This window comes from Choristoneura fumiferana, chromosome 6, assembly GCF_025370935.1.
Source record: "Choristoneura fumiferana chromosome 6, NRCan_CFum_1, whole genome shotgun sequence".
Taxonomy (NCBI): Eukaryota; Metazoa; Arthropoda; class Insecta; order Lepidoptera; family Tortricidae; genus Choristoneura; species Choristoneura fumiferana.
The window spans coordinates 8,237,898-8,265,079 of record NC_133477.1 but is presented as its reverse complement, the minus strand read 5'-3'; the positions used below and the strand labels follow the sequence as shown (position 1 = coordinate 8,265,079).

The window sequence follows — 27,182 nt, the reverse complement described above, 5'->3', positions numbered from 1 at the left end:
CTCTTTGTACCGATTCGTTTAGCGTAATAAGAGAATTCCTCTATGGCATAGTACTTCTCGGATAGGATGGGTACGGTGACACTTTCGTTTTTTCCATTCCACGCCATGAGCGTTTCAGGCCCATAATAACATAATACTTGAATCCCGAAATAACAAAAAAAAAATCTCTATAGCTTAAAAGATTTCGTAATAATAAACAAAAATCACCTAAAAATATATTATTATGTTTTAAAACTAAAATGATAAATTAATCTCGTCAACTTTCATCGCGTAAAACGGAACTCTATTTCAATAGAACTTGACTTTGCTTATCGACCGAATCGATTCCACAATCTTGTCAAATCGTTTGACTCGCATCTTTTGTCAATTAGTACGAGAGCGAAGGTCCTTAAATGCGTCTTTGTATCGAGTGTTTCGTATTGTTTGATGTTCTGCTGTTACTTTGTTATTACAGTTTTTGTTATTTTTCATACCGTTATTACTTAGTTTTGATATAGTGCCAAAGAAGACCGCATGGTTTGTGAGATCCCGATAGACAAGCAAAAACACTTGCTACGCGGAGGAATCGCGGGCAAAAACTAGTTAAAAAATATAAACTATCACTAATAAAATCGATTACACACCCTTAGCACTGCAATCTAAAACCTTAATTCATACGCAATAATGAATAAATTAGGTAAATTAGGTTAGCATATTTAATCGAAAATAGCAATAAATCGATTCGATTTTACATTTTCTTAACCCTTTAATTGCTTAATGACATGTGTCAGTCAGCTGTGTCACCGTACCCATCCTATCGGAAAAGTACTTTAAGATTAATGAATGATGAATTGATGAATGAACTCTTAACTAAATGTAACTCCAGCTTTATTTTTCCATAGACAAAACGCAAGGTAAGCAACCTAGCAAAATAAAATAATTGACGTTTTGTTTGTCACGTCACGTCACGAACAGAACAGAAACAATTTTTGTTCAGCTATTGATAAAAAATTAGAATAAAGAGATTATTGAACTTCGATAATATATGGTTTAAATAAAGAAGACTAGCATAGTAAAGTGAAAATGACCGTATTTGCTATTACGTAGTGAGTGTAGTACTGTATTTTCCTTATAAATATGGAGGTGTCCGGCTCAGGTATGTAAGATAAAATTACCGAAAAAATATTTCGCAATAGTTTAAACTTGGTTCGCATATGTTCCCTAAGGATCAAAGCTATGGATCAGCTTAGTCGTAATCTTTCGTAATAGTAATTCCAGGAACCGGTGTTTATCAGTAAACATACGCTTTTTTGTTACTTTGACAACGGAGACGATAACACAAAGTCGTTGCACTACGCACTAGAGAGTTGTTTTACCGTCTTAAATATAAGCTAGTGCGTAAATTAAATTCTAGCATGGAAACAATAATTTAGCAGTTCTAATTAGAAATGCGTAAGTTTGTATTTAGTTAGATAGCCATATGCTTTTGTAGTGAGCGTAAAGTTAAGCGCCATTTATTTCAGGGAAATCCCCGAACGCCACACTGTCCTTTAGGTACAATGCTAATAATGAGGAACTGGAGGAGCTGTACCATATGTGTGATGATGACCCTCCCACACCTCAGTGTGAGCCCTCTCCAAGTGGCCAAAGCGAAAATGCGAGCCCGAAGAAAACAGATAAGAGCTCCTCCATTTTAGATAAGTACTTCAAATCAATGCGGCCAGAAAAGACAGACAAAGTTGAAGATGTAAAGACTGAGGTAAAGCTGGTGGAGGAGGCAAAATCAGCTAATCCCCCTAAAGAAGTGACTTCCTCTCCCATGAAGGAGTACTTAAACCGGCTAGGGAAGAGGAACACAACTTCAGAAGGATCAATAGAAACTAAGGAAGGCAGTAATGAAACATGGAAGATATTCCATGACTTTAAATTCAAAATAGCTCAAGCTGTTGAGGACATTAAAACTCGTTCTGTTGATGGTAAGGATTATGCTTAGCATTTAGTTTTGCATGTAACTATAGAAACATTTAAGTACCAGTAATACCAGTTTTGCATGCAAGAGAGTTTGGAACCTGCTGGGCAAGCCTTTGGTGAGACGCAGTCAGATTCCAAGATTAATTTTGCTACTGCTGTTAATATTTTATTTCCTACTAGCTTTTGCCCGCAGCTTCGCCTTCGTGGAATTCGGTAATCACGCTCTGTTCCCTCGGGATATTTTTTGGGATAAAAAGTAGCCTATGTCACTCTGTGGCCCATAACTATCTCTGCCAAAAATCATTTTGATCCGTCACTTCATTTCAACATGAAAGACAGACAAACATTCAAACACATATACACACACTTTCGCATTTATAATATTAGTATGGAATCGCATCTATAGTAACAGACATAAAAATAAAAATAAATCATAATTTTTGTTCAAAAAAATTTATTATTGTAATTTAATGTTCTTAACCTGGAGTTAGAGGTTTTTTTTTTTACATAACACTGACCCGTTTTGGTTGTTATAAGTAAATGCAAACTTATAGTTTAATATTTATGCTTTTGTGTTAGAAACAAAGGATAAATCTGTGCCAAGAGAGAACTCTATGTCTGATTCGGAAGAAAACTCTGCCGTCAAAGACTCCGACCAGCAGAGTGTGGGAGACACTGATAATCAGGTGAGACTTCAAATATCTTCTACATCATAGTTTAGCAGTTTTCACTTTGTGTGATCTTGTTCATGCTGACACAATTTTCCTTTTTTCTCATTGGTCCTATTACATTAGTTCTATAAGTCAAGATATGTCATAGACTCACAAAACAATTGAAAAATTGTATCCCGATGTGGCAGCTTATGTGTTTTACTCTTCTGTAACGTAAGATCTTTGATGTTACATAAGACTAGAAACTCCATTTTAGTGCCTCTTTTTTACACTTCATTTTTCGGGCTTATAACATATTTACCTCTTTTAATACATACATATAATATCATTAATCTTTTTAGTTATGGTTGAAGTTCAAAACAGGTTGAGTTAATAATTAAAGGTGACAACTCACAAATACACAGAAAAATTAAATTAAAACAAGATTGTGGTTTATTTTTATGATTGTTTATATTCATATTAATTTGTTTAAAAAGATAAGAATTCACAAAAAATAGGTTTAGTATTTACAAGTAATGTAATGATTGGTTTCACATTTTTTATTAAAATATAGACTTAATGTAAAATATCGTCACTACTTTGAAAAAATCTCGTATCTCAAATACGTCAACAAAATTGACCTTTTGAACATGAAACTACCGTGAGACTCACTCATATTAAATAAATTGACCCGGATAACTCGCGTCTTAAATCGAGTTTAGCTCGACATGTTTCGGGCTAATCCGTAGCCCTTAAGTTCGATTTAAGACGTGAGTTATCCGGGTCAATATATTTAATAAAATTGACCTTTGAAATAATGTTCGTAAAGTTCAATTAGAAAAGTGTCAATTTTGAGATACAAGCTTTTTTCAAAGTAGTGACGATATCTGGCTGTCTATTAGAACTAAAGTTGAGAATTGGTTACCCTATATTAGTAACTAGCTTAGCATATTAATGATTCATATCTAAACCAACCTCTGTTTTAACATGACAATGTGATTCATACTTAGGTAATGTCCTCTTAGAGTCATGTGAATAACAATAGCTTTTTAATGACTTCACATTTCTTAAACTTATCTTCCACTGATATATTGCTGGTTGCTTGGCCTTTATGTTTCGGCCGGCATGGTGCTTGAATGCAGATCTTGAATGTGCAAAAATCAACCATGACATGCCTTTTGTGCGAACCTAGCTTGCTTTTAATGACCTTTGCCCCATGAGGTAATCGTGGATAAATTGTCATAACTAACAATTATATGTACTGGATCTTAATTAGTCCACTAATAATATTAATAAACTATAGGGTTGTGAACTATCCTTTCCTTAGATATAGCTAGATGTCTAACATCTGGTAGCATGGGAGGGTGTAGTGTGGTGGTGGTGAGCACAATAGTGAGAGGTTGATAGAACTTACATCTTTTGAAAAAAGAATAGTGTAATTTTCTCTGTATCATTAAAAATTACAAAAAAATAAATTCAAGTTTATCTGTGAGATATTAAGTTTTAAATTTCGATGTCATATTTTGTTGTATACCCACCAAACATCGAAATAGCTATCATAAGGCCGCGGGTGAACACAGTAATTATTTGTAGTTCACCAGTATAAAGGTTTTCTGGGCTATTTAATCGTGGTTAACAAACATAATTGATCGATTTTCAAAGACCACTGCATGAAAGACGTGTTCATTCAGTCAGTTCTAGAATTTGAAAAAAAACTGAATGAAATCTAGACAACTGCGTTGTTAACTTCTAGACTGATAAAAAATGCTAATGCTATGTACCATCAGCAAAATAAGTGGTCTATCAGTTTACACGTTGCTATCAAATGGATATATTGCTAAAGTCGAACTTTGAGGTTGACAGACGCGTCTATTGGCATTATTGTTTTATGACATGCCAACGATTATCAACTTTAGGTTGGTAGACCACATATTTGGCTGATGGTACATACATAGGTTAGGCTATAAGCTTCATTTAAAACACTTTTGCACCATCGCAAACAACGTTTTTCGCAGATCAAAGACGTAAACCAAACATATTCATACTCCCCTCCATAATATTGACTTTATATTTGCGAGAAAACCTAAGCATGCTTGGTGGTTTAAAGGTTTAGGTATACATGTTAATTACAATTAACAAGTACGTTTAATTCAGGTATCGTCGCTTGACAGTAGTATTCAGAATCTGTCTGAGATGACTCAACCCATCACGGCGAAGCCGACTGAACGTGAAATAAGTCTTCCTTTAGAAAAAAATAACTCTGAATCTAGTGATGATACACATAAAAATTTAGGTAAGTGTAAAGTTTTAACTTAAACTAAAGTGCCTACCTACCCTATACTTACTGCATATCAACAAATAATAATAAGTTGAAAAAAATCTGTCTGTCGGTAGCTGTTTATGAAGTTAAACAGGGTAGTCAGTTTGATTTTTGAGGTCTTTAGTGTATTTTGAACATGAAACTACCGTGAGACTCACTCATATTAAATATAATGACCCGGATAACTCACGTCTTAAATCTTTAGCTAACTCGATTTAAGACGTGAGTTATCCGGGTCATTATATTTAATCTTTAGTGTATCTAACTAATCTTTGTTCTTTACTGTACGGTACCCTTAGTGTAAGTTTTCGGTTACAAAATACGTTTCGATCGCGTTCGCGTTAAAATCTCAATTTGTATTGAAACACGAACATCGCAAACGTTCCGCTAGAGGCGCTGTTTGTGTTTCCATACAAATTGAGATTTTAACGCGAACGCGATCGAAACGTATTTCGTAAACGAAAATTACACTAAGGGTACTGAACCCTGGGAGCGCGAGTTCGACTCGCATTTGGCCAGTTTTTTTTAACCAACTAGCGTATAGATTCTATAAACTGAACTGAGTTGTATGATTTTAGCTTAGCGTTCGGAAATTTTGCAGTTGTACTGACGGGCTTAGCAAGTATACAGATAATACATACAGTGACTAGGAATTATAACCCAATAATCAAATGCCTTTTTATTATTAGGTATGTTCGAAACATATTTAATATTCATTTTGATATATTTTTAGCTAATAGCGAATCAATAGACGGGACGGGAGACTTGCTAGACGACAGCAGCATGATGGAAGTAGAATCAGGCGTCGAGGCGCTAGAAGACACGAACATCGATTTCTACGGTGACATTAGCCCTCTCTCCAAAGACATCCCCGACAAACCCACAGAAATACTACCCCAAAGAGTCCAGCAACCGCTTACCCCCACGAATTTTAACCTCCCACCAAGCAACAACAATCTCCGAAAACCAGAAACAGCGAAAATAACAAAACACTACTTTTTAAACTACTCGATGTACATCCTAACTTTTTTAGTTGTTGTTAACTACATTCTATTTCCAAATTCTAACGTCTGGAATGGTTTCCTCATGGGCCTTTGGGTGTTTTGCTTCGCGAGTAACTTGAAACAGTGGACGTTGGACAATTACTTCAGTGATAATGACCCCGGGCCCAGTTTCTTCCAGTTAAAACGGAGCAGTGCCATGCCTCCTACTTACACCATTCCTAGTGTAAAAGAGTACAGGCCGTTGAAGAAATACGAGGTAAGTTGAAGGTTATAAACATTAAAAACACGTAATTGAACATGCCTTTGTTTGTTTGCATGAGGAACAATCTTAAACCAACGTCCTTCTGTGCATTCACATGCTGTGTGTAGGTAGGTAGGTTTAAATCGTTTAAGCGTCGGTTTCGTCATAATATCTATGTATGACATGTATCAATAAACTTAAGTTGCGGCACGGCCACAAACCGGTCGTCAATGATTTACGAGGGGAGGTACAAAAATTCTCGGAACGAAGTGGTTGTGAATGAAATAAAATAATTGAATTGTTTTTCTTTTTTAATATGATTACCCTCGAGTTCAATGCATTTTTTGGATCTACTAATTAATTTGTATATAAACCATTAAAAAAATTTTTTCCTTTTCCTCGTAATTAGCCGAAATTACCCCCTCACTTTACTATTGGTATGATTTTTTTTACTCGTAATTCTTTTTTCAAATTTGGGAACAAATAGTACTCGCTAGGGGTCAGATCCGGGCTGTAGGGGGGGTGGACCAGCGATTCAAAGCCAGACTTTACGAGAGCAGCAGTCGCAACATGGCTTGCGAACTGTTGCATTGTAATACAAGAGCAACACGCCCCCTTCCACAACTTTCGCCATCTATTTCCTTAAATAGCTAGTTGAGTAGTATACCCCAGTTATAGTGACGCTTTCGTCTTCATAGTCGATCATTAAAATTCCCTTGGAAACCCGAAAGATCGTCGCCATCAACTTGTCGGCTGATTCTGCCACTTGAAACATCTTCGGAGGAAGTGCACCCTTCTTATGCCACTGCATCGACTTCTGTTTCGACTCAGGTTGAAAGTGATGAACCCAAGTTTCAACTTCAATAACAATTCGATCTAATATAACTTCAGGGTTGTTGCCACACATGTTTAAAAAATGTTTTCGAGTCGTAAATTTTTTGTTGCATCTGTAGCGATTTTAGTATTCTGGGTCCCACCTTGCACTTTGTAATACCAAGATGATCGTGCAGTATCCTCAAAATAGTCGTATCTAATACGTTAACTAATGCAGATAGCTATTTCTTTTTAAGACGAGCATCTTCCAGTAAGAGTTTTTCGACTTTTTGTACAATATCTGAGGACGTGGCTTCGACCGGCCTTACTGGGCGAGGGTCATCTTCGATGGACTCTCAGCCATGCTTGAATAGATTCTGCCATTTGTAAATCATAGTCTTACTAGGGCTGTGACCCCCCCTAAACAGGTGACATCTCATTCATTATCAATCGTCGAGATTTTCCTTACCTAGACAGGAACTTTATCACGGCACGATATTCAATTTGCTCCATAATGACTGATTTATACCGAAATAATTTGCTTTCAAGGCGATATTGCAAAAACTGTCTTATCTTTAGATTTTTTTTTTATTTTTTCTTACCTTAATGGGACTGAGCATAAACTTTGTATAATAATGTTTCCTCCTAATACTTCATTCCGCGAAATTTTGGACCTCCCCTCGTATTTTTAGCGAATAAGTTGGTAAAAGCCAACTGGGTTGGGCTAAATTTAGCCTGTTATTTGTGGCGGTGGAAATATACAATTAGTCCGCTAGATATATTTGCAAAAACTATCGGAGACGTATTTTTTAATTTGTCAATTACCTAAACAAAAAAATATGGACATATCGCCGGTTAGGATTCAGTGTGACGTCACACCTACGTGCACTTCACTAAGGAGTGACATCAGGTAGCCGCCCCCCCCTCGAACTTTGACGCGCTTCATCTTTGTAATTTTTTGTTCGATTGACCAAAGAAAATATACGTGTGCAATATTTTCTAATAATGTAACTAACGGAATAATAGTTGATTGTACAACAAGAGTATAAAACGAGCCACTTTACCCGCGACGTCCATATAGCCGGCGAGCCGGCATGGCGAGGGTGGCTAGACACGTCGAGGGGAAAATAGGTTTAATGCTCGAGTTTTACACTCTACTTTTCACTTTAATGGCGAGGAAATGAAATAGCAGTGGGAACAATTGTTCATGCATTGCTATATAAATAATTTTTATTTTTTATTTTATTGATCTATATTGATTTGGTTGATTTTGAGTTTTATACATATAAATTAAAAATTATAAAAAAAATATGAAGAAACTTCTTTGTTTGTGGCTGTTTACACCTGATTGCCTCGGTCATGACGAAGATTTTATTTTATGCACTAGAGCTCTAGAGCATAAAAAGTCATTTTATGTCTCCTAGATCTAGCATAAATACGAACTTTACGAGCATGTGAAGTGAAAATATATTTTTTTTACCCAGGAATCTACCCAATTAGTAAATTAATGTTTGTTTTCAGGGCTGGATAAACCATTACAGATTTCCCGAATACGACCCTTACACGTATCACATCAACAAAACCGTGACAGCTTATGTCAAATTAGAAGGTAAGTGTATCTATTTTTTTTACATATTTTAAACAATGAAGAAGCAATAATTAATAATTTTTCTGTATCTAAAACCACTCGTGATAGTTTATCATGTGTATCTGATTAGAGTTTCATTAAATTCTTTATCTGATTTAGGCATGCATTATTCATTATTACGTTAACTATAAATGTTACTGATATATTTATTTATTTTAGGCTGCAATCTAAGATTGTCGTATACCACGACGAAGATAGCAAAACGAGCGTTGTGGGACGAGAAAATAGACAAAGTATTGTTTTATCAACATAGACTGTACAACTTAACTGGAGCACGAGTCATACTGCTGCCAAAGGGACTCGTCAGAAAAAGGTAATATAAAAGATTTAAAAGAATGACCCTACAGGGTTACGACCCGTTTGAAATCTGAATGCGAAGCATCACTCGCATTGTGCATTAATATCGCTTGTGCACGCGCCGAATGTAGTTAGTTGAATCAAATTAGCTCAACGACAAATTGACAGACAGCGTATCCACATTAATAGGGTTTCGTTTGTTACCCTTTAGTTACTGAACCCTAAAAATGAGCATTGGTATAAAAAAGATTAATTAGCCAGGTTTCTTTTTCAAATCACTCTTATGGGTTTACCCGGAGCAAACAACGCCCTCGCATTCAACGTTTGTTTCTGTCAGAGGGTATAAAATGATGATTAAAACGAGATGTAAATGTATTTTTCTTTCTTAACTATTGCATGTTTAAAAAAAAACGCCGGTCGGACTGAAATATTCTAATAAAATAGAATATCGCTATCCCGCGGAAACTATGCAATCATGCTATATTTTTTTGTTCAAAGGAACAATGAACATACACACAGACACTCACAAACTTTCTCTGTAATATTATAGTCGGATAAGAAATATCTTAGGGTGGCTCTAAAGCTTTCCTGTTTGTAAACGGCGATTGACCGTGAGTAAATCAGTTCAAGTTCACACTACATAATTCACTACCTGTTGTTTGTAAACAATCTTATTTTTATACTACTATTTCACTACCTGTTGTTTGTAAAACAATCTTATTATTATACTACGATATATCCGCTATACTTACCTATTATTAGGTATTACCTACCTACTTACCCAGTTTTTGTCAATAGGTACAGTTCTTTTTAAAAATAAGTATAAATTGCGGTAGCTTAAAAAAAAACAGTCGAATGGGGAACCTCCTTTAAAAATCAGCATAACATCAGGGCGACGTCTTATAAATTACAAAAATATTAAGAATGCTTATGTAGAAATAGATCAAAATTACCATGCAGAACAACGTCACGCTTATAAATACGTAGGTATGTACGAACAAGTAAGATGGAAATTAATACCGCCACCTGTCGTTCACCTTGAAACCTTTATTATTCTTACGAATACGCAGAAATATGTCCGTATACTAAGGGAGTACTTGTATTGTATCTAGGTACATGACTTTTTTTACCTACTGTGTCACGCGTAAAATTTTGCCACCATTAATTCATACCAAATTCATAAAATCAATAACGTTTGCTTCTTAATAACTCAAGTCTCTTAGTTTGTGTACTTTTATGACGTCTACTTTATATCTTTTCTTTAAATTTGAATTAACACTACTTAATTCGCTACCTTTTGTTTGTAATGCAATTATAGAAGTTTTTTTTAAGTTATAAAATCATAGTTAGTTACCTACTTAGTTTTGCCCTGCACTTTGCTAAACAAAGAAACAACTTCATTTGCCTTTTTATTCATTAATAGCTCAATTAATTCCATTATTTTAACTTTTCGGTGTATGATCACATTCACATTTTAAATCTGACGTTTACTTGGCGCTGCCAAGAGCGCAGTGCTCTTAGTGTAAGTTTTCGGTTACAAAATACGTCTCGATCGCGTTCGCGTTAAAATCTCGATTTGTATGGAAACACGAACATCGCAAACGTTCCGCTAGAGGCGCTGTTCGTGATTGCATACAAATTGAGATTTTAACGCGAACGCGATCGAGACTTATTTTGTAACCGAAAACTTACACTAAGGGCACAGCCAGCGGTATCGACAATTATTGAAAAATATTAGTTTTTCTTTAACAAATATACATCTTTACTCGCAAATGTGATGAGAAAAACATTATAATTATGTCGCAAGGGCGGTACTAGAATTACGAACATCGACTCATTAAAGCCCTCAATCTTCGACTTCGGGTTTTTAATAGACTCGTTCGTAATTCCTTATTTACCGCCCTTAAGACACAATGTACTATTTAAGACCATTGAACAAAGCAGTAAGTTATCCCGCGATAAGGCGTCTTTACTTTCCGAACTGACCTTCGCTCGCTTTAGCCCGCTGACCGAACGGGGCTAACGACCGCTTCCGTAACACTAATTATTTCGGACACGAAATTAATACTTAATTGAGCTCGATGATCAACTAATTTATGCTTAAATATATGTCATACGGTGAATTATGTAATTTTACTTTCAATTGTTACGCTTAGTTGTGTCATTGAATAAGTACGTACATGAAACGGGTGTATATTCACCAGCATTAATCTCCCACAGCGGAGCGTACCAAAAATTTCTCACACGTCCTTCCGGCTCTAGAAATAAAGTCGTATCAGATATTTATGCACGCTTGTTGTGTCAGATATTGTTGCTGGTGACTGTACCTACTTTATCCCTGTTTGATACTTGTACTTAATTATTAATTAATTGAATATTTAGTGTTAGACTAGTGTGCGTGGCCAGTGCTTGTCAGTATCACTGTCAGTACGAGTGCATCTGCCTTGTATACGAGTTGAGTTTCCGTTGCATTTTCTTTGCGTTGTATTTTATAATTGTTCATTTCTGTTATTATTGTTGTTGACTTTTGTTACTGTTTCTCGTTAAGTTTGTTGTTATTTTTTGGTAAAATACCGAAACGGTCTAAAAAGACTGTTTTGAACTCCCAGAGTCTGGAGTTTGTAATTCGGTTGAGGGATTATTTCGAGCGAGAACGAGAAAATGGTGGCATGGTGGGCGGAAAACTGGAAAAACATTATTTTTTAAAATATAATGCAACTTCTCAAAAATAGGCACTAATAACTCTTAGAAAAATCGATACTTCACTCGATAAATGCTACATCTCTAAAACTGTCTAACTCGGAACGTCACAGATCTCATCATAGGTGAAAAATATTATAGGTCAACTATATTAATGTTTTATATTTGAATATTTTTAAGATGACATCATTGTGTTTTAAAAACACTTAAAAAATATGGTTATATAGTTTTCCTCGTTAAAGTGACTTGAAAATTTATCCCACTAATAAAAAAAATGCGAAAGTTTGTAGTCTGTTTGTTTTTTTTTGTTTGTTACTTCATCACGCCTAAACCGCTGTACCGATTTAGATGAAATAGCGGTATACAGATAGTTTGAGTACCGGGGAATGACATAGGATAGTTTTTATCCCGGAAAATTGCATAGTTCCCGCGGGATAGCGATAACCGAATTCTACGCGGACGGAGTCCCGGGGCGGGCTATAAGTCATATTATTTAGCATAAGTCGTTAGATATGTGTAAAACATTGCTTGCACATGTTTGAGCTGCTTATATCGACTTACACTCACACGTAATCCACACCTAATGTCGTTTAAATACCTTGACTGGGCTCAATGACAATGTTTAACCCTCTGACCGCAATCTAGGTAGGTACGCTGGTATAGGTCGACTCAATGTCAAAACACTGCAAGTGCATAAATTTTCATCCTACAGCCTTGCCCTAAAGTATTAGCACCCTATAAAAAACATAAATCCACAAAATATGTGAATCTAAATTGTATATAACATTTACAAATTATTATGTAGTAAATTACACATACTTAGCTTTATACACAATTAATGGCATGCTGGTTCGCAATAAAATGAAACCTGTAATAAAAAATGTAAACCCCTGTTTTTTTAAAATCAGTTCTGGTTCGCTTGCATCGAACATGAACACATACACCAGTAAAAAATAATTGATTTTGCTTCGTGCAAAAAAAAATATGTTATCCTTTTAAATTTACCAAAAAAGAGAACTTACGTTGTTGTGCATGTACAGCCTTGGCCAAAAGTATTGACCACCTATGATATTTGTTCTCGTAAGTTCTCTTTTTTTGGGCATATTAAAAGGATAATATAGGTACATTTTTTTTTCTTGCACGAAGCAAAAACAATTACATATTTTTTACTGGCATATGTGTTGTGTATGTGTGTCCTGCCCAGCAGAGGTAAATGTATGTATGTACGGAATGCTGAGGACCTGGGTTCGATTCCCAGTGCTGGTCTCTTTTTCTGGTTTTCTGTGCATCCATGTCTCAGTTTGTATTTTCGATATGGTTTCACGGGATACCCGTAAAAGTAACAAATTTGGAGTTGAAATAAAAAATACAAAAAGACTCCAAAAAACCAATCATAGTATGTGTTCAAGTTCGATGTAAGCGAACCAGAACCGATTTTAAACAAAGGGTTTTACATTTTTTATTACAGGTTTTGTTTTATTGCGAACCAGCATGCCATTTATTGTGTATAAAACTATGTTTGTGTATTTACTAATATTTAATTTGTAAATGTTATACATATACAAAATGGATGCACATATTTTGCGGATTTATATTTTTAGGAATACGTACAAAAAAGCGGAACACTTATAGGATTACTCGTGCATCTGTCTGTCTGTCCGTCTGTCTGTCACAGCCAATTTGCTCCGAATCTACTGGACCAAATCAGATGAAATTTGGTAGAATGGTAAAATTCTATGACCCAAACACGGATGTGCAAAGTAAATAAATATTTTTTTTTAAATAAGGGTCATTTTAGGGGGACAAATTAGGAAATTAAAAAAAAAGTTCATATCAAATGAAGGGGCTCCTTATGAGGATCCAAATGTAATTTTGTTATTATGGTAAAATAAATAGTTTGGATTTTATTCATGAAAGAATACGAAAATTGACCATTAATAAATGGCTTGACGTAATTAGCAAATAAAGCAACTAGTTTTCAAAAATTTCAGACAATGGAGCAAAAAGTACCCAATTTGTATTGTGCTCAACGAGAAAGAAAAGATCCAGGTGTTAGAGAGGGAGAACATTTCCGCAACAGAGAAGAAAATTGGCGAATCGTCATCAGACGGCAAAAAGAAGGAACAGTTGCAGCAAGAATCAGAAAGCACAGAGACCAACACTAGCCCTGAGAAGAAGAAAAAATTTGTGTGGAGGAGGAGGGAGAAAAGGTAAGGGAGACAAAATGATATTCAAACTATTTCAAATTTTTAATTAATTAATTAATAATAATTAATGAATAATCAATAATAATTAAAATATTATTATTATTATTTATTTTTTTTTATTTGTATTTTCGATATGGTTTCACGGGATACCCGTAAAAGTAACAAATTTGGAGTTGAAATAAAAAATACAAAAAGACTCCAAAAAACCAATCATTATTTCAACTTACCTATTCCACAGTTACTGAGAGTTCCCTTGCGCTGGATTTGTCAGTACGTAAACGACATATACTCTATTTTTTTATTTTATTTATTTAAACAAAAAATAAAATAATAGTTCACAATAAGAGTAGCTTAGGAAGCGAACTTAAACCGAGCAAGGTTTATGTGTCGCTGCATCGCTTAATACTAAACTGCAATTATATAAGTAGGTACCTTTTAGTAATTGTGCCATATAAGAAAAGCTAAAATACACTACATTATTATTTTTCCTGCTGGTAAAAATAAAGATTTTAGATTTTTTTTACATCTGTGGGGATTCACAAATGATTCAATTCACAAATGTTGTAATCTAAATTTTCAGGTAATTCATTCAGGAATTTTGGCAGTAAATGACTATGACTTCTTATTAAGTGGAATCGAAACACATCCTATGTATTTCGCCATTGCGAGTTAATCGGGTCCATTGTTCGAGCGTTTATTCCGTACTAGTGTTTACCCGCGGCTGCGCACACGTAAATCATTAGGTCCAACTGCTGAATTGAAATTCCGGGATTTTTGAAAAATGCCCGTGGGAATTCCAAAAATTAATCGTATTGACGTTACGGTTGGCCCTATGTTATCCTATGATGATGTCCAGCTATCTACATACCAAACAAAATTATCGAACCAAATCGGTCCAGTTTTAATCCAGTTTCTAACGTTTCAACCAAATCATAGCGTTAACACATACACTCACTCAAACTTTCACATTTATAATATTAGTAGGAAAGTAGGATGATGATGATTTTCGCAAGCACATTTTTATTGAGATTGTAGAAGAGTCTGTTACAGTTTCCAGTTATCTAGTAGAAGTACAAGACGGCTAAAAAATAGTCGAAAATGTCATCAAATTCTACAGCCAATTCATAAAAAATGTGACCAAGAAACGGAGTGAGGAGTGAGAGTATTACAAAGTAGCTTAATCTCCGTAACTATAGTTACTGAAATCTTTAAATTTGACATGCAAATAGATAATTGTAACAGCTTAAAAATCCATTGCCGGTTGTAGCAAAAGCTTTCTTCGATAAAAGAGATAAAGAAGTTCCGGCACAAATTTTTCTCGGACGAAATCGTGAGCAAAAGCTAGTAGGTATAGTCACCGCATTAATATCTGCCTCAGCAGAGCGTGAAAAAATATTCATCACGTCCTTTCTGCCCTAGAAATAGTATCGTATCAGATATTTATGCACGTTTTATTGTGTCAGATATGGGTGGAAGACCAAAAAGTTCCTTTTTGCGCTGCTTGCTTGCAAAGTTGCTTTTTTTTTTTTTGTGTGCCTTTTTGGTCTTCACCCCTTGGTGCTAATGTACTAAAATAATGCACGGATCACCTTCAACTTGTTTCAAACAATTTAATTTGTTTTTAGCATTTCACATGCGGATGGCGAGGTGTTGGTAGGCAAAGAGGGACTGAGGCATCGCATCGTCAGAAAAATGCACAGAGGTATTTATTACACCTACAGACAATGACCTACCCATATTTAGAGTATACTTTTAGATAGCCTGTAGGAAATTATTCCGCGATTTTTATTCAACTCTTCTTTGACCGTTCCAAGTTCGCGCTGATTCCAGTGAAAATCATCGCCATAAATATAATGACAAGATTAGTTGTGATGGTTATTTATATATGTTTTATTCAGATAAAAGGGCCGATAGTTTATCCGCTACAATAGAACCTGAAACGCAAGCAGAAAAGACATCCCTGTTAGAAGAGTCGTCTATACACGAAGAGGAGCTGGCAAGCGGGTCCGTATCCAGCACAAAAGACGATATCGAGGAAGAACTTGACGAAACGGAGATGTCTAAGCTGAAGGAACTGTTGGAGGAAGCTGTAAGTTAAATTTTCCTGCAGATTTGCTCTCGCTTTTATCTTCCTAACGCCTAAAGTCGATAAAGGACTTACCGGTAATTTGACATTGAACTCTCTCAGAAGTGACATAAAATTTAATGTTCGGTGGAGGTATGTTTGCGCTTGTACATACTTTAATAATACTACTACTACTTGTACTTAAAATTGCATTCAAGAAGCTTGTCAGCAACTGTTAATAAGAGACATAAAAACAAGTTTTTTTATGATATACTTTTACATCGCATAATATTCAATTACATATAACTTGGCGTCCTGACTGTTGTAATCTGTACTAATTCATCATCATCATCGTCATCGGCTGGAAGACGTCCACTACTGGACAAATGCCTCCCCCCTTAGAACGCCAACTCGCCATTTGTATCCACCGGTTGCCCGCAACTCTCACGATGTACTCTGTACTATTTATAACAACCTTTTCTATTAAGTGTAAGAGCACTATTTTTATTTTAGGAACAAGAAACGATCGCGGATGGCACATCTGAGGGGGAATGGAGCGTCCACGTGAAGCATTCGAAAGACAAACATTCACATTTGTTCCTTTTTGGAAGGACCGGCCGCGACAAGCATGAGTGGTAAGGAACCACGAACTACCTAACCATAGAATGCCGCCGACACTATTTACGTCATAGTACTAATAATAAGAGGAATATAAATATTATGACTGACCCTACATTTCCACCAGAGATGTGCGAGGATGTGTTCCGAAGAATGTGTTTTTCAGGAACCAATAGAAACTCTTCATTTATCTATCCTCGCTCCGCTCAGCTGTTTCCAATACAGCTGTGCTGTGCGAAGATAGGTAAATGAAGCATTTCTATTGGTTCATGAAAAAGACATTGCTTGCAACATTCCTTGCACATTTCTGGTGAAAACGCAGCCTTAAGCTCTCATGACCTGGAAAAAAATTAAAAGTTAACGGATAAACTCACAAATTATAAGACACGAATAACGATTATTATTAAGGAGCGCCACCGTCGTGAACACACTCACCAATGAAAGATATCTTACGAAAAGTTTAACTTTGTAATTTATTTGGGAATTTAAATGTTCGAAAAACTCGACCGCGCATATGCCTAAAAAGTCGTGTATTTATTACCCAGAATCAGTCCGCAACGAAGCTAACTGTCAATATATCACTTATACAAGACTATTTTTGATCTAAAACATAGTATAAGTTTTGCAATCAAAACCATGTTGTAACCTATAAATGAAATCCCCAATTTCTTTCCCTTCAAAGGTACCGTCGCATAAACGTAGCAATATTCGAAGCGAACGCAGGTTCGGCCGAATCCTCCGTCACCGAAGACAAGCCCGCGAGCGAGCCCGCGCCTGAGACAAAAGAGGTTGAAACAGCAGTCTACAAGGTCTCGGAAAGGGAGAGCGTAGCGTTTGGAAAATCAAACGTAAGTATCACAGCATCCCGGACTTAATAAAACTAGTCATAATTACCTCAAATAATACTTTTTTTTTATCAAACTCAACACCAAAATCGAGGCAGACCATTGCTAGGATCCATACTATCTGTTTTTACAGACTACCTTTGTTATTATTTACAGACTAAATCAAACTCACTAAGTATCGATGCTTCGCCAATTCCCACAACAAACACGTACTCCAATCTTCCAGACTTGGAGACCTACGAGAAAACTTTCTGGCCTTACTTAATCAAAATCATGCAGGTAACATTATTCATTATTACTTCTCGAAACCCACTTTTAATAACCTCTACCTTTTGTATTCCTGGTGAAGATTGTTACTGCAATCTATAAAATCTTCGCTCGCTTCGCGCGCAAACGTATGAACCTACTTAGATAGCTAAAATTTCGCATAGAGCTTCTCTTTATGATGTATCTAGTTATGTTTTTTTTAATAATCTATATGCCATAGGGATCTAGGCTATTTTCTAATCTTCCGAAGACGCGAAACCACAGGAATTAGCAAGACTAATAATAAAAAAAAATAACAAAAAAATGAAACCAACTTCAAAAACCTTGAAAAGAATTTTCTACTAGTTTGAAGTCGCTGCCTCAGCCAGCAGGAGTGGAACTATAGTCGTCTACCTCACCTACATACTATAATATTGGGCTTCAATCACTCCTGCTGGCTCGTGCTGAGGCACCGACTTCAAACTAGTAGAAAAATTTTTTTCAAGGTTTTTGAAAGTTGGTTTAATTTTTTGTTAAAAAAAATCCATTATTTTTAGTGATTTGTTGCCAAAGTGCATCTCACAACGATTCCATTAAGCTCAAACACAGCATAGTTATATCATTTTATAACAGAGTACCGGTACCTACGGTCTTCTTTATCAGGGTCCAGTGCACCAAATGATACTTTCTAACTTGATGTTAAAAATGCCAAAATCGCTATAGATGTACTTTAAAAATTCGAGCCCTCGTTGCCCTCGATTTCTTTAAGATCCCATCATCAGATCCTGACTTGGGATGGATTGGGACCACCTGGGAAGTATGTCCTTTAGACCTAAAACAGAATTTTGAAATTCGGTCCACAATTGGCGGAGTTATCGCGTAACATACAAAAAAAACATAAACTCGAATTGAGAACCTCCTCCTTTTTTGAAGTCGGTTAAAAAAGACTTGACTATATGGTAACAAATTTGCTCTAGTTCACGCTCAATGTTGCTTTTTGAACAGATTCACGAGATGAATTTCAAACTAACAGCGGAGGCCGGCGTCATGTGTCAAATAGAACCGACGCCGACGGAAAGAACAAAAAACAAAAAGAAGAGAAAGAGCGATGTTTGTTATCAACGCTTTAGTAGTTTACGTTTTAGATTGTCTTTTTAAGTCGTGGTGCTTAGATTTATGGTAAAAAGGGGGAGTGGGGTAATTAGTTAACTAAGACAAAAGTTTGTGGCCACGTTTACTTTACATTATTTATGGTCAGAAGTTTAGATACTACCTCGCGATTCTCTCAGTAAATTCCCGAATATACACGTAGAATGGTTACTAACTATTGTAGATGTATATGATAGAATTGAAGTTAGTTTGTTGTTGTTTTGGAATTAAGTACTTAAGTAGCATTCACATTTATCTGTCGTGTTGTGTCGTGACGCATCAGAACGGTATCGGTTTCATACATTTTATATGGTTGCGTTTACATTTATCTGCTGCACTGTGTTGTGTTGCATCACAAGCTATAGAGAGAAAGAGACAGACAGCATCACAACACAACACGACAGATTGCGGCTTTAGTAGTCTGTGAATACTATTGTTGCGTATTTTAGAACTGTATTTAATATTAATGGATATGAAAATACTATCGTATTTCGTTTGCGATCCGACTTTTCCCGAAGGGAATACATTACTCACTATATCTGTACGTGTGCTTGATGTCTACAGCCCAAAGCTGGGACGCCCCCTTGCCACTGCCGCATGCTGCCGACCGAAGTGACGTGGGTGAACACGGTGCTCGCGCGGCTCATATACGACGTCATGAGGGACCCTGCCATCATCATGCGAGTGCAGCATCGGATACAGAGGAAACTCAATACGCTTAAAGTGAGTATGCTACTTTCATTGAAAATACAAACTGAAATATAGATGCACAGAAAAACCAGAAAAATAAGACCATCACTGGGAATCGAACCCAGGTCCTCGGTATTCCGTACCGCGTGCTATACCGCTACACCACTGATGGTCAACATCAGTGGTCTGATAGCCCTCATTGGCGAGTTGTAGTTCATTGTGGCGTTCTAAGGGGGAGGCCTTTGTTCAGCAGTGGAATTCTTCCCGCTGATGATGATGATTATGATTGTATAGGGTGGCTCATTTAGATCGGTCAGTATGGGAAAGTCTGAAACTATGACATGCGGAGACCTTTTCTTAGGAACCATGTCATCGATTTTAAAAACAAGAAAAACAGCATTCAAACTTTTAAAAAAAAACTTGTACTCAACTTGGGAATTGAACCTGGGCGTTTTGAAAAATAAAACTTACATTATTAAAGAATATGAAAGATCCAAATAGAAATAATGTAACTTTTTTTAAACGACTTCGTTCCAATCCTTTACTGAGGACAAGTTTTTTTAAAATGTTTGAAAGCAGTTTTTCTTGTTTCTAAAATCGATGACATGGTTCCTAAGAACCGGTCTTCGTATGTCTTATAGTTTCAGACTTTCCCATACTGACCGATCTAAATGAGCCATCCTGTGTGTTGCCTTCCAGCTGCCATCGTTCATGTCGCCACTCCTGGTGACGGAGCTGTCCCTAGCAGGCGCGTGTCCGCTGGTGGAGCGCGTGGCGGCACCCGCGTGGGACGAGCGCGGCGTGTGGCTGGACGCGGATCTGCGTTACGACGGCGGCGCCTGCATCACCATACTTACGCAGATCAACCTCATGAAGCTCAAGGAGAAGAGTGAGTCGCTTGGTTACCAGGAGATCACAGCGTCGGCGGTAGATGTAATCGCTTTGCTCGTGCCTATAAAAAAGAGATGGAATATATAAATAAGTAATAAAGGTCAAACTAGTTCGTTCGGCGTTCAACTTCCAGTTTTGTAATAAGCTCCTTGGTCGTGACGAACTCGATTTTTATCAAGCGTTACTTTGCGGAAGTCCATATCAATGAACTACAAACATTTACTTTGCTCACCCGCGACCTTTTTAACCTTTTTGCGATCTTTTAAGGTCGCGGGTGAGCAAAGTAATTATTTGTAGTTGCTTTTATTTTCTACAATATTAATCTCCACACCGCCTCATTAGATCAGTAGATTAATTTGTTTATAATTTTTGTATGGTATTCTAGGAATATTAAATAGTATCTTACCATTATTTTTTACAGACCTAACGTTAGAGGAGCAGCTTCTGGTTGCGCACGACAATGTGGTAGAGCGAGACAACAACACCTCCACTACAAGCGGCTTGTTCTCCGAGATACAATTGCGGGTGAGACCAACTATGTATAATCTTGTCATCGTCATCACTGAAAACAACCAAAATAAGTTTTTTTTAAAAGTTCAATTTCAATTCAAGCCATTTTTGCGAACTGTATTTTAGTTTAACGTTTTATACTTTCGTGATTTTCACTTATAGTCGAAATCATTAGTATTGCAATCCAAACAACGTTTCAACTTACACTACTCGAAGAAATCTCAACCTGAATAAATTGAAGTAAGTGAAAACCTCCAAATGCATCAACACATCTAACACCCGAAAGCAATTCTAAGGCCCTTTTCACACTGCGTTTTTACACGCGCTAGTGACGGCACCAATCATGGACATGTTAAGCACAGTAGTATCCAGTAATGGACAGCAAGGATTCAATGCCTTATAGCTCACCATTCATGAACTTTACCAGTTATGATCATCAGTTATCTGCACATAAGTGTTATTAGTTTTAGAAAAAGTAGCGACCGTTTCTTAATATTGGGTTAGCGGAAAAAATATTCCTTTATTGGTTCCTGTCCATGACTGGTGCCCTCACCCTAAATAGGTATAGTCCTGTTGGAAAAAAATATTTTGTGGTACAGTCAAGGGCAAAGATATCGACACGGCCAAAGTTGCAAAAATATATAAAGTCGTGTATACATATTTCTGTAACTTTGGCCGTGTCGATATCTTTGCCCTTGACTGTACGAACAAAATGTTGCTCAATGATTATGGTTTTTCAGAAACGCAAACCGGCGATATTCGACTCCGATGTCGAGGACTCCGCGGAATCGTCGAGCGACGACGAGAGCCCGCCGGCCCAACACGCGGACAGCTGCGACGCACTACCAATACCTGATGCACAGTGCGTATCATTCAAACTTCTAATTGGATAGTTGACATCGTTCACCTATAATTCCTTTTTTTAACCTGTATATGCTAGAAGATTGTAACAGCTTCGCCCTGACGGTAGGGGCGTGCTTGGCATCAGCCGGCACAACCGCTTCCAACCATAATTCCATGACACGGCTCTAATAAAAAATAAACACTGTGTTTTAGCCCTGAAAACCACATTACTTTTCAAGTAACTGTGCATTTAGACTTTTAGTTACTCAAAAAAATCTCTTTATTCATAATTTTGTCATTGAAGTTTTTACAGGACCAACAAAACATAGTGAAGCTATTTATTAATATTAGGCCTGTAACTTTTCGTGTACATATGGTTTTGATTTCTGTCTCACAGGGTAACAACAGCGCCAGTGGAAAGTGGTTCATCAAAAAAGAAATTTTTGCGAATGGTCGATAAGATTTCTACAAACAAATACTTCCAGCAGGTACGTGCAAATCATTGGTCTATTATTTTTTGTTATAAAAAATTTACTCTCGTTTTTAACGCTAACTAAAAGTTAGTGATCATTATGATAACTAAAAGATTTCCATCCATTTCGAATCGACTTAAAAAAATAATTTAACATTTGATGACAATTTCAAAGTACCATCAAAAAAGTGTATAGAAATGTTCACCTTTTTACAGGTGACAGACTTCAAGTACGTAAAACGAGCCATGGAAGGGCTCTCGAATACGGACATAAAGCTACAATTGGAAATACAGGGTTTGGAAGGAAGGCTAGCTCTAAATTTACCTCCACCTCCACATGACCGATTATGGGTTGGGTAAGTGATACTATAAGCTATTGTCGTTTTAATCAATTTTGAAGTTATTTACATACTAAATTGATACTGTCATAGAATAACGGAAACACATTATTTTTCTACATTCTCATACAACCTCAAGACTGGAAAATTCGGCGTTGCGTCCATATTCATAGGCCCGTAAATTTGTTTATTCCATCAGACGCTTTTTTATCTAGTTCCACGACACTATCGCGAGCGTGCGCTTTGGAACCATGGGTACTTCCCAACCGCAAAAGTCACCGCGAGAGCAGTGTTGGTACGGTTAAAACCATGAATTTATATACGTTACCAAGACGTCAAAAATATCTATAGACCTTTATGCCACTAAACATAAAGTCGATGTATACATATTTTTGACGCTATGGCTGTATATATATATTTGCATTCGACTGTACACTGTTATTCAAATGTAACTTCATCGTATTCACTCTCCCGGGACCCCGCCACATAAACAACACGAATCTTCATTTTGGACTTGAATTATTTACAGGTCGCTTCACTAGCTCTGCCACGAATGAATTGACTGAGTGAATGACAATGTCTGTGTGTGCATCATTAAATGATTAAATACAGGCTGATCCATACGTGATAATCATGTTAAAAGAAGGATTTTGTACTTGTTTACAAAATATTATTAGTCCTCTGTATACGTAGTGAAAGAAGTTTTTAAACAGGCCAAGTCAAATTCAATCTTATGTCAATGTCATACAGGTTTTGACATGGAAAACTTTTCTCACAACGGCACTGACACAGAAGTGACATTAATTTCGTTCAATTCATTCGTACCGACTCTTGTGTATCGACCTGTAATATACCCTTTATTTTATGTATAGATTCCGCACGAACCCGCAACTGGTGCTAAAGGCTCGGCCGGCCGTCGGCGCGCGCAACATCCGCTTCGCTCACATCTCCAATTGGATCGAGCACAAGCTCAGCAAAGAGTTCGAGAAAGTTCTCGTACTTCCCAACATGGAGGACATCTCTGTTGACGTCATGACGCCCACGCCTGTGCTGTTCGAATAGGTATGGACGATTGAGAAAGAGTTTTAATATACCAAAAGCAGGAGTTTTCATCACTGATTAGAAACATCGTCGTTTTTGTGTACCAATTTCGTGCGTGTTTCGTGCGTGAAAGTGTTACGAGAATTCGAAAACTAGTTCCGTCTTTTACATATACGTAGAGTGAGGCCCTTTGCTAAACCAGGGTTATTATCGCTACGAGGTTAGATTTAGTAAAGATTTATTCGTCCTTCTTTGGGCTTGAGTAGAGATCATGTCTCATGATTTATTCAGGTTTTTTTTTTCTTGAGCTTAAACGTGCATTTTTCCAAAAAACTATATGGGTATACGATTGTGTGCAATACTTAAGAGCGTGTATACCTGCTGAGCTGGCAACGTTGCAATTGTGTTAGTTTTTCTCGATTATTCCTTCTTCTTGATTTTCGAAAAATTGAATGAAAAATTAAAATGTGGTCTGTTAGAACTGTTCTTAATATATAAGTTAATGTGTCTGGTGCAATAATTATTCGTGATAGACTTTTATTTTCTTTAAAAACCGTTCGTTCGTTCTTTAAAAACAGTTCTAATATACCACATTTTTAATTTTCATTCAATTTTTATGGAATAATCGAGAAAAACTAACTTAAATGCAACATTGCCAGCTCAGCAGGTATAAACGCTCTTTACATTGATTCCGTGACAGTAACCCCGGTTCAGCTTACTAAAAAGGCCCTGAATTTATATCGCAAATAATAATCGACGCGCTATTTTAGACGGGCCTGTTATTGTAATGTTCTAGAGAACAAATGAGCTGTTTTAAAGCATTGCGCTCGTTATAAAGACAACCATCACTGGCCTGCTACGAGTATTTTTGTATAATAAATCAAAGCTTGGAGTTATAGGGTACTAACACGCATTATAGTAAACTATGGGCGTATAAATGAAAATAACCGGTGCAAAGATGTGGCATGTAGACGGATTGGTTGTGGTAATAGATTTTTTATCAAAGTTAAGAAGCAAGGACTTCCTTACAAATTAACTTCGAAGTTGTAGCGTAGAATATTTCAACAACTGTTTTCCTTATTAGTAACGGACTCTCTTGTTAGTTACAATCAATGGTGGGTTGTAGTGTTTTAGAAGGGCCATATAACACCATACACAAACTTATAGGCTTTAAGGCAAAGAAAAGAGGGTAGAAACTTCGCAAACATGTTGCAATAAAAAGCGAGCAATAATCTTCGCTACTAATTTCCTCAATTTACGTATCTTCATATAAGCACCTATTTTAAAATTCGGCGAAAACAGTTCAAAATCATCATTTTTGGTGCTAAATTCAAATTTAAATGCTTGCTTTTTAGTGTTACTATAACTCACATCGAGTGTGTAGTTCAAGCATTGTTACAGCTTACAATTAATGTTACATTAATTTAATGCTATTTATGCATAAGCAGGCTGTCACTGACTGACCTTGTTATACGTCAAACCATTTTAATTTCCTTTGTAAATATAACGCAATGCTTGCATGTGGCCGCGCCTTTAAGTGAGAGTCGCTCGACGCTCATTTCCAGCGTCAAATCTGGTCACGTGACATACAGCGATAAAGCTGGAAATGTTGAGCTTTATCGCTGGAAAAAAAAATCTCTTCAATTTCGGCAAAAACACTTTTTTTCATTCACCAATTTCTTTTATTTGTATCACTGCCATGACTGCTGCTAAATGAGATTAAGAAATCATCTTCTAAGACCAAGATCATTCCTGCAAGCAGCCATCTTGACGCTGCTGCTCGACGCGGCCACTTGACGCTACTTTTTGAGTAGCAGGAAATTCGAAATCACATTCAAAATGGAGTCACGTGACCAGATTTATCGCTGCAAACGAGCGACGAGCGACTGCATGTGGCCGCGCCTCAAAGCTTGCTAATCTTCCGTTAACACTCAATTGTCTTTATCTGTCAATTTGACATTTACCTTTATCGGCCTAAATAACACACATTTTACAATAACAGGTCTGTAACTTTCAATGAATATGGGAGTAAAAAATGAGCCTAAATATGTATAAACATTATTTTATCCTATATACATGGTTTTCAGTCAAACATAGTAGCCAGAAAGTGTTGCAGTTGTTAACAAAATCAAACATATTATAGTTTTTAAACCATTTTTTTGTAACAATATTAAAGATGTGTAAACAATATTTGGGTGATTATTTACAGGCTGACTTTGTTCGTAACATCGACTGACTAGAATCTAGTCGATGAGCTTCCACGGCACTAATAATTATACTGACAATAATCCGTCTTGACCTGTTATTTGCACTCTAAAGTATATTAAAAGAAATAGTATATAAAAATAGATAGTCTGTTACTGTAAAGTAAATCCCTCTATTTTTAACTTGTATTTTATAGCGAGTCCTTATATTTTTGTAATAGTCGTAAATTAAAAAATACTGTACTGCGTGCATTTCACACGGTTAGTCGATACCGAACCGATAGCATTTACCGCGTTGTTGGCTTGTCATAGTATGTGTAGTAACCTCGGGTAACAATAGTAACACATCACGCGATATTTTGTATTATTTCGCACAAATAAATTGGCTTAAATCATTAATATTAATGTATTCATGTTTTATTGAAAATCAGTATTCAATTATTTAGTTAAAGGACATTTTTATTTTATAATCGTCATATTTGTGTTAAGCTGTTGTTTGTCTAAGAATGAATTGGATGTCGATATCTTGTCGATGGCGTTGGAGGAAGATAACTTTAAAAAGGCTGAAAGAAAAAATATATTGCTCAGGAAGTTTGTAATGTTTTGCTTCCAAGAGTAACCGGGGCGGTGTGATTCGCGCTATTTTGAACGAATTTATGATGTTTGGTCGTAATTTGTAAACGTATAATGAATGAGTTTCTTTATGCATGTTTATATTTTATCCTGTTTTAAGCTTACGGTTTAACGGCGCGGTCCCTAAAAGGGTTTGTTGTTTGGAGTTTTTTTACTTTTTATAAAATTTAAATTGGTATGCATGGATTTATAAACTCCGCCAATACACGATTTTACCTGTTAATTATTCGAACACGCCCCCGTTTAATATTAACTCGCAGTTGTCAGTTCTTATGAATTTTTTGATAAAATATTAAAAAAATTCAAGTTTTTTACATAATAATAGCTTATATTCAGAAATCTGTAAAATGTCATCTCGAAAATCATTCTGAAAATGATACTGCGTTCTACATATCACATTTCTTGTAAATTATGTACCTGTTTAAAAAAAAATATTTTGAATTAGTTATGGCCATAAATTGACGTAGCAGTCTTAAATTCCGACACAGTTTTTAATTTTATTTGTACATAATTATGTTTTAACTGTTTCGTTGTCTCTTTGTTCTATATCTTATTGTAATTAGTTATTGTTTATTTTATCACGAATAAGAAATATTATGTTTTTGTTAGTTCCGTTCATTTATCTGTGATCACTTAGTGATTAATAACTTCGCAGTGTGTACCAAAAACGAGTAATTTTCTATGTATATAGTCTATAAAATTATTAAAGTGTTTATGTGATATATAATTAAGAGTTAAACCGTGCCGAGTAGTTTTTCTATATGGTATCAGTTGTGATTTTTCAATAAATGAATTGCTATATTCAAT

The 27,182-nt window shown here is 36.1% G+C and overlaps 1 protein-coding gene across 2 annotated transcripts; it reads left to right on the top strand.

The window, feature by feature from the left end:
- Positions 1–919: 919 nt before the first annotated feature.
- LOC141428965 (uncharacterized) lies at positions 920–27,181 on the top strand. 2 transcript variants are annotated; one of them, XM_074089050.1, is made up of 20 exons: positions 920–1,135; positions 1,503–1,955; positions 2,530–2,636; positions 4,755–4,893; positions 5,654–6,180; positions 8,500–8,587; positions 8,786–8,939; positions 13,615–13,833; positions 15,456–15,532; positions 15,729–15,919; positions 16,409–16,530; positions 17,196–17,361; positions 17,515–17,637; positions 19,318–19,476; positions 20,143–20,332; positions 20,756–20,859; positions 21,585–21,706; positions 22,085–22,175; positions 22,376–22,515; positions 23,370–27,181. In XM_074089050.1, exons 1-20 carry the CDS (start codon positions 1,117–1,119, stop codon positions 23,557–23,559), a joined length of 3,381 nt encoding a protein of 1,126 aa, XP_073945151.1. In that variant the 5' UTR covers positions 920–1,116; the 3' UTR covers positions 23,560–27,181. The 2 variants fall into 2 exon arrangements, with proteins under 2 accessions (XP_073945151.1, XP_073945152.1); XM_074089051.1 differs by lacking the exon at positions 920–1,135 and adding an exon at positions 1,321–1,431.
- Position 27,182: the final 1 nt, after the last annotated feature.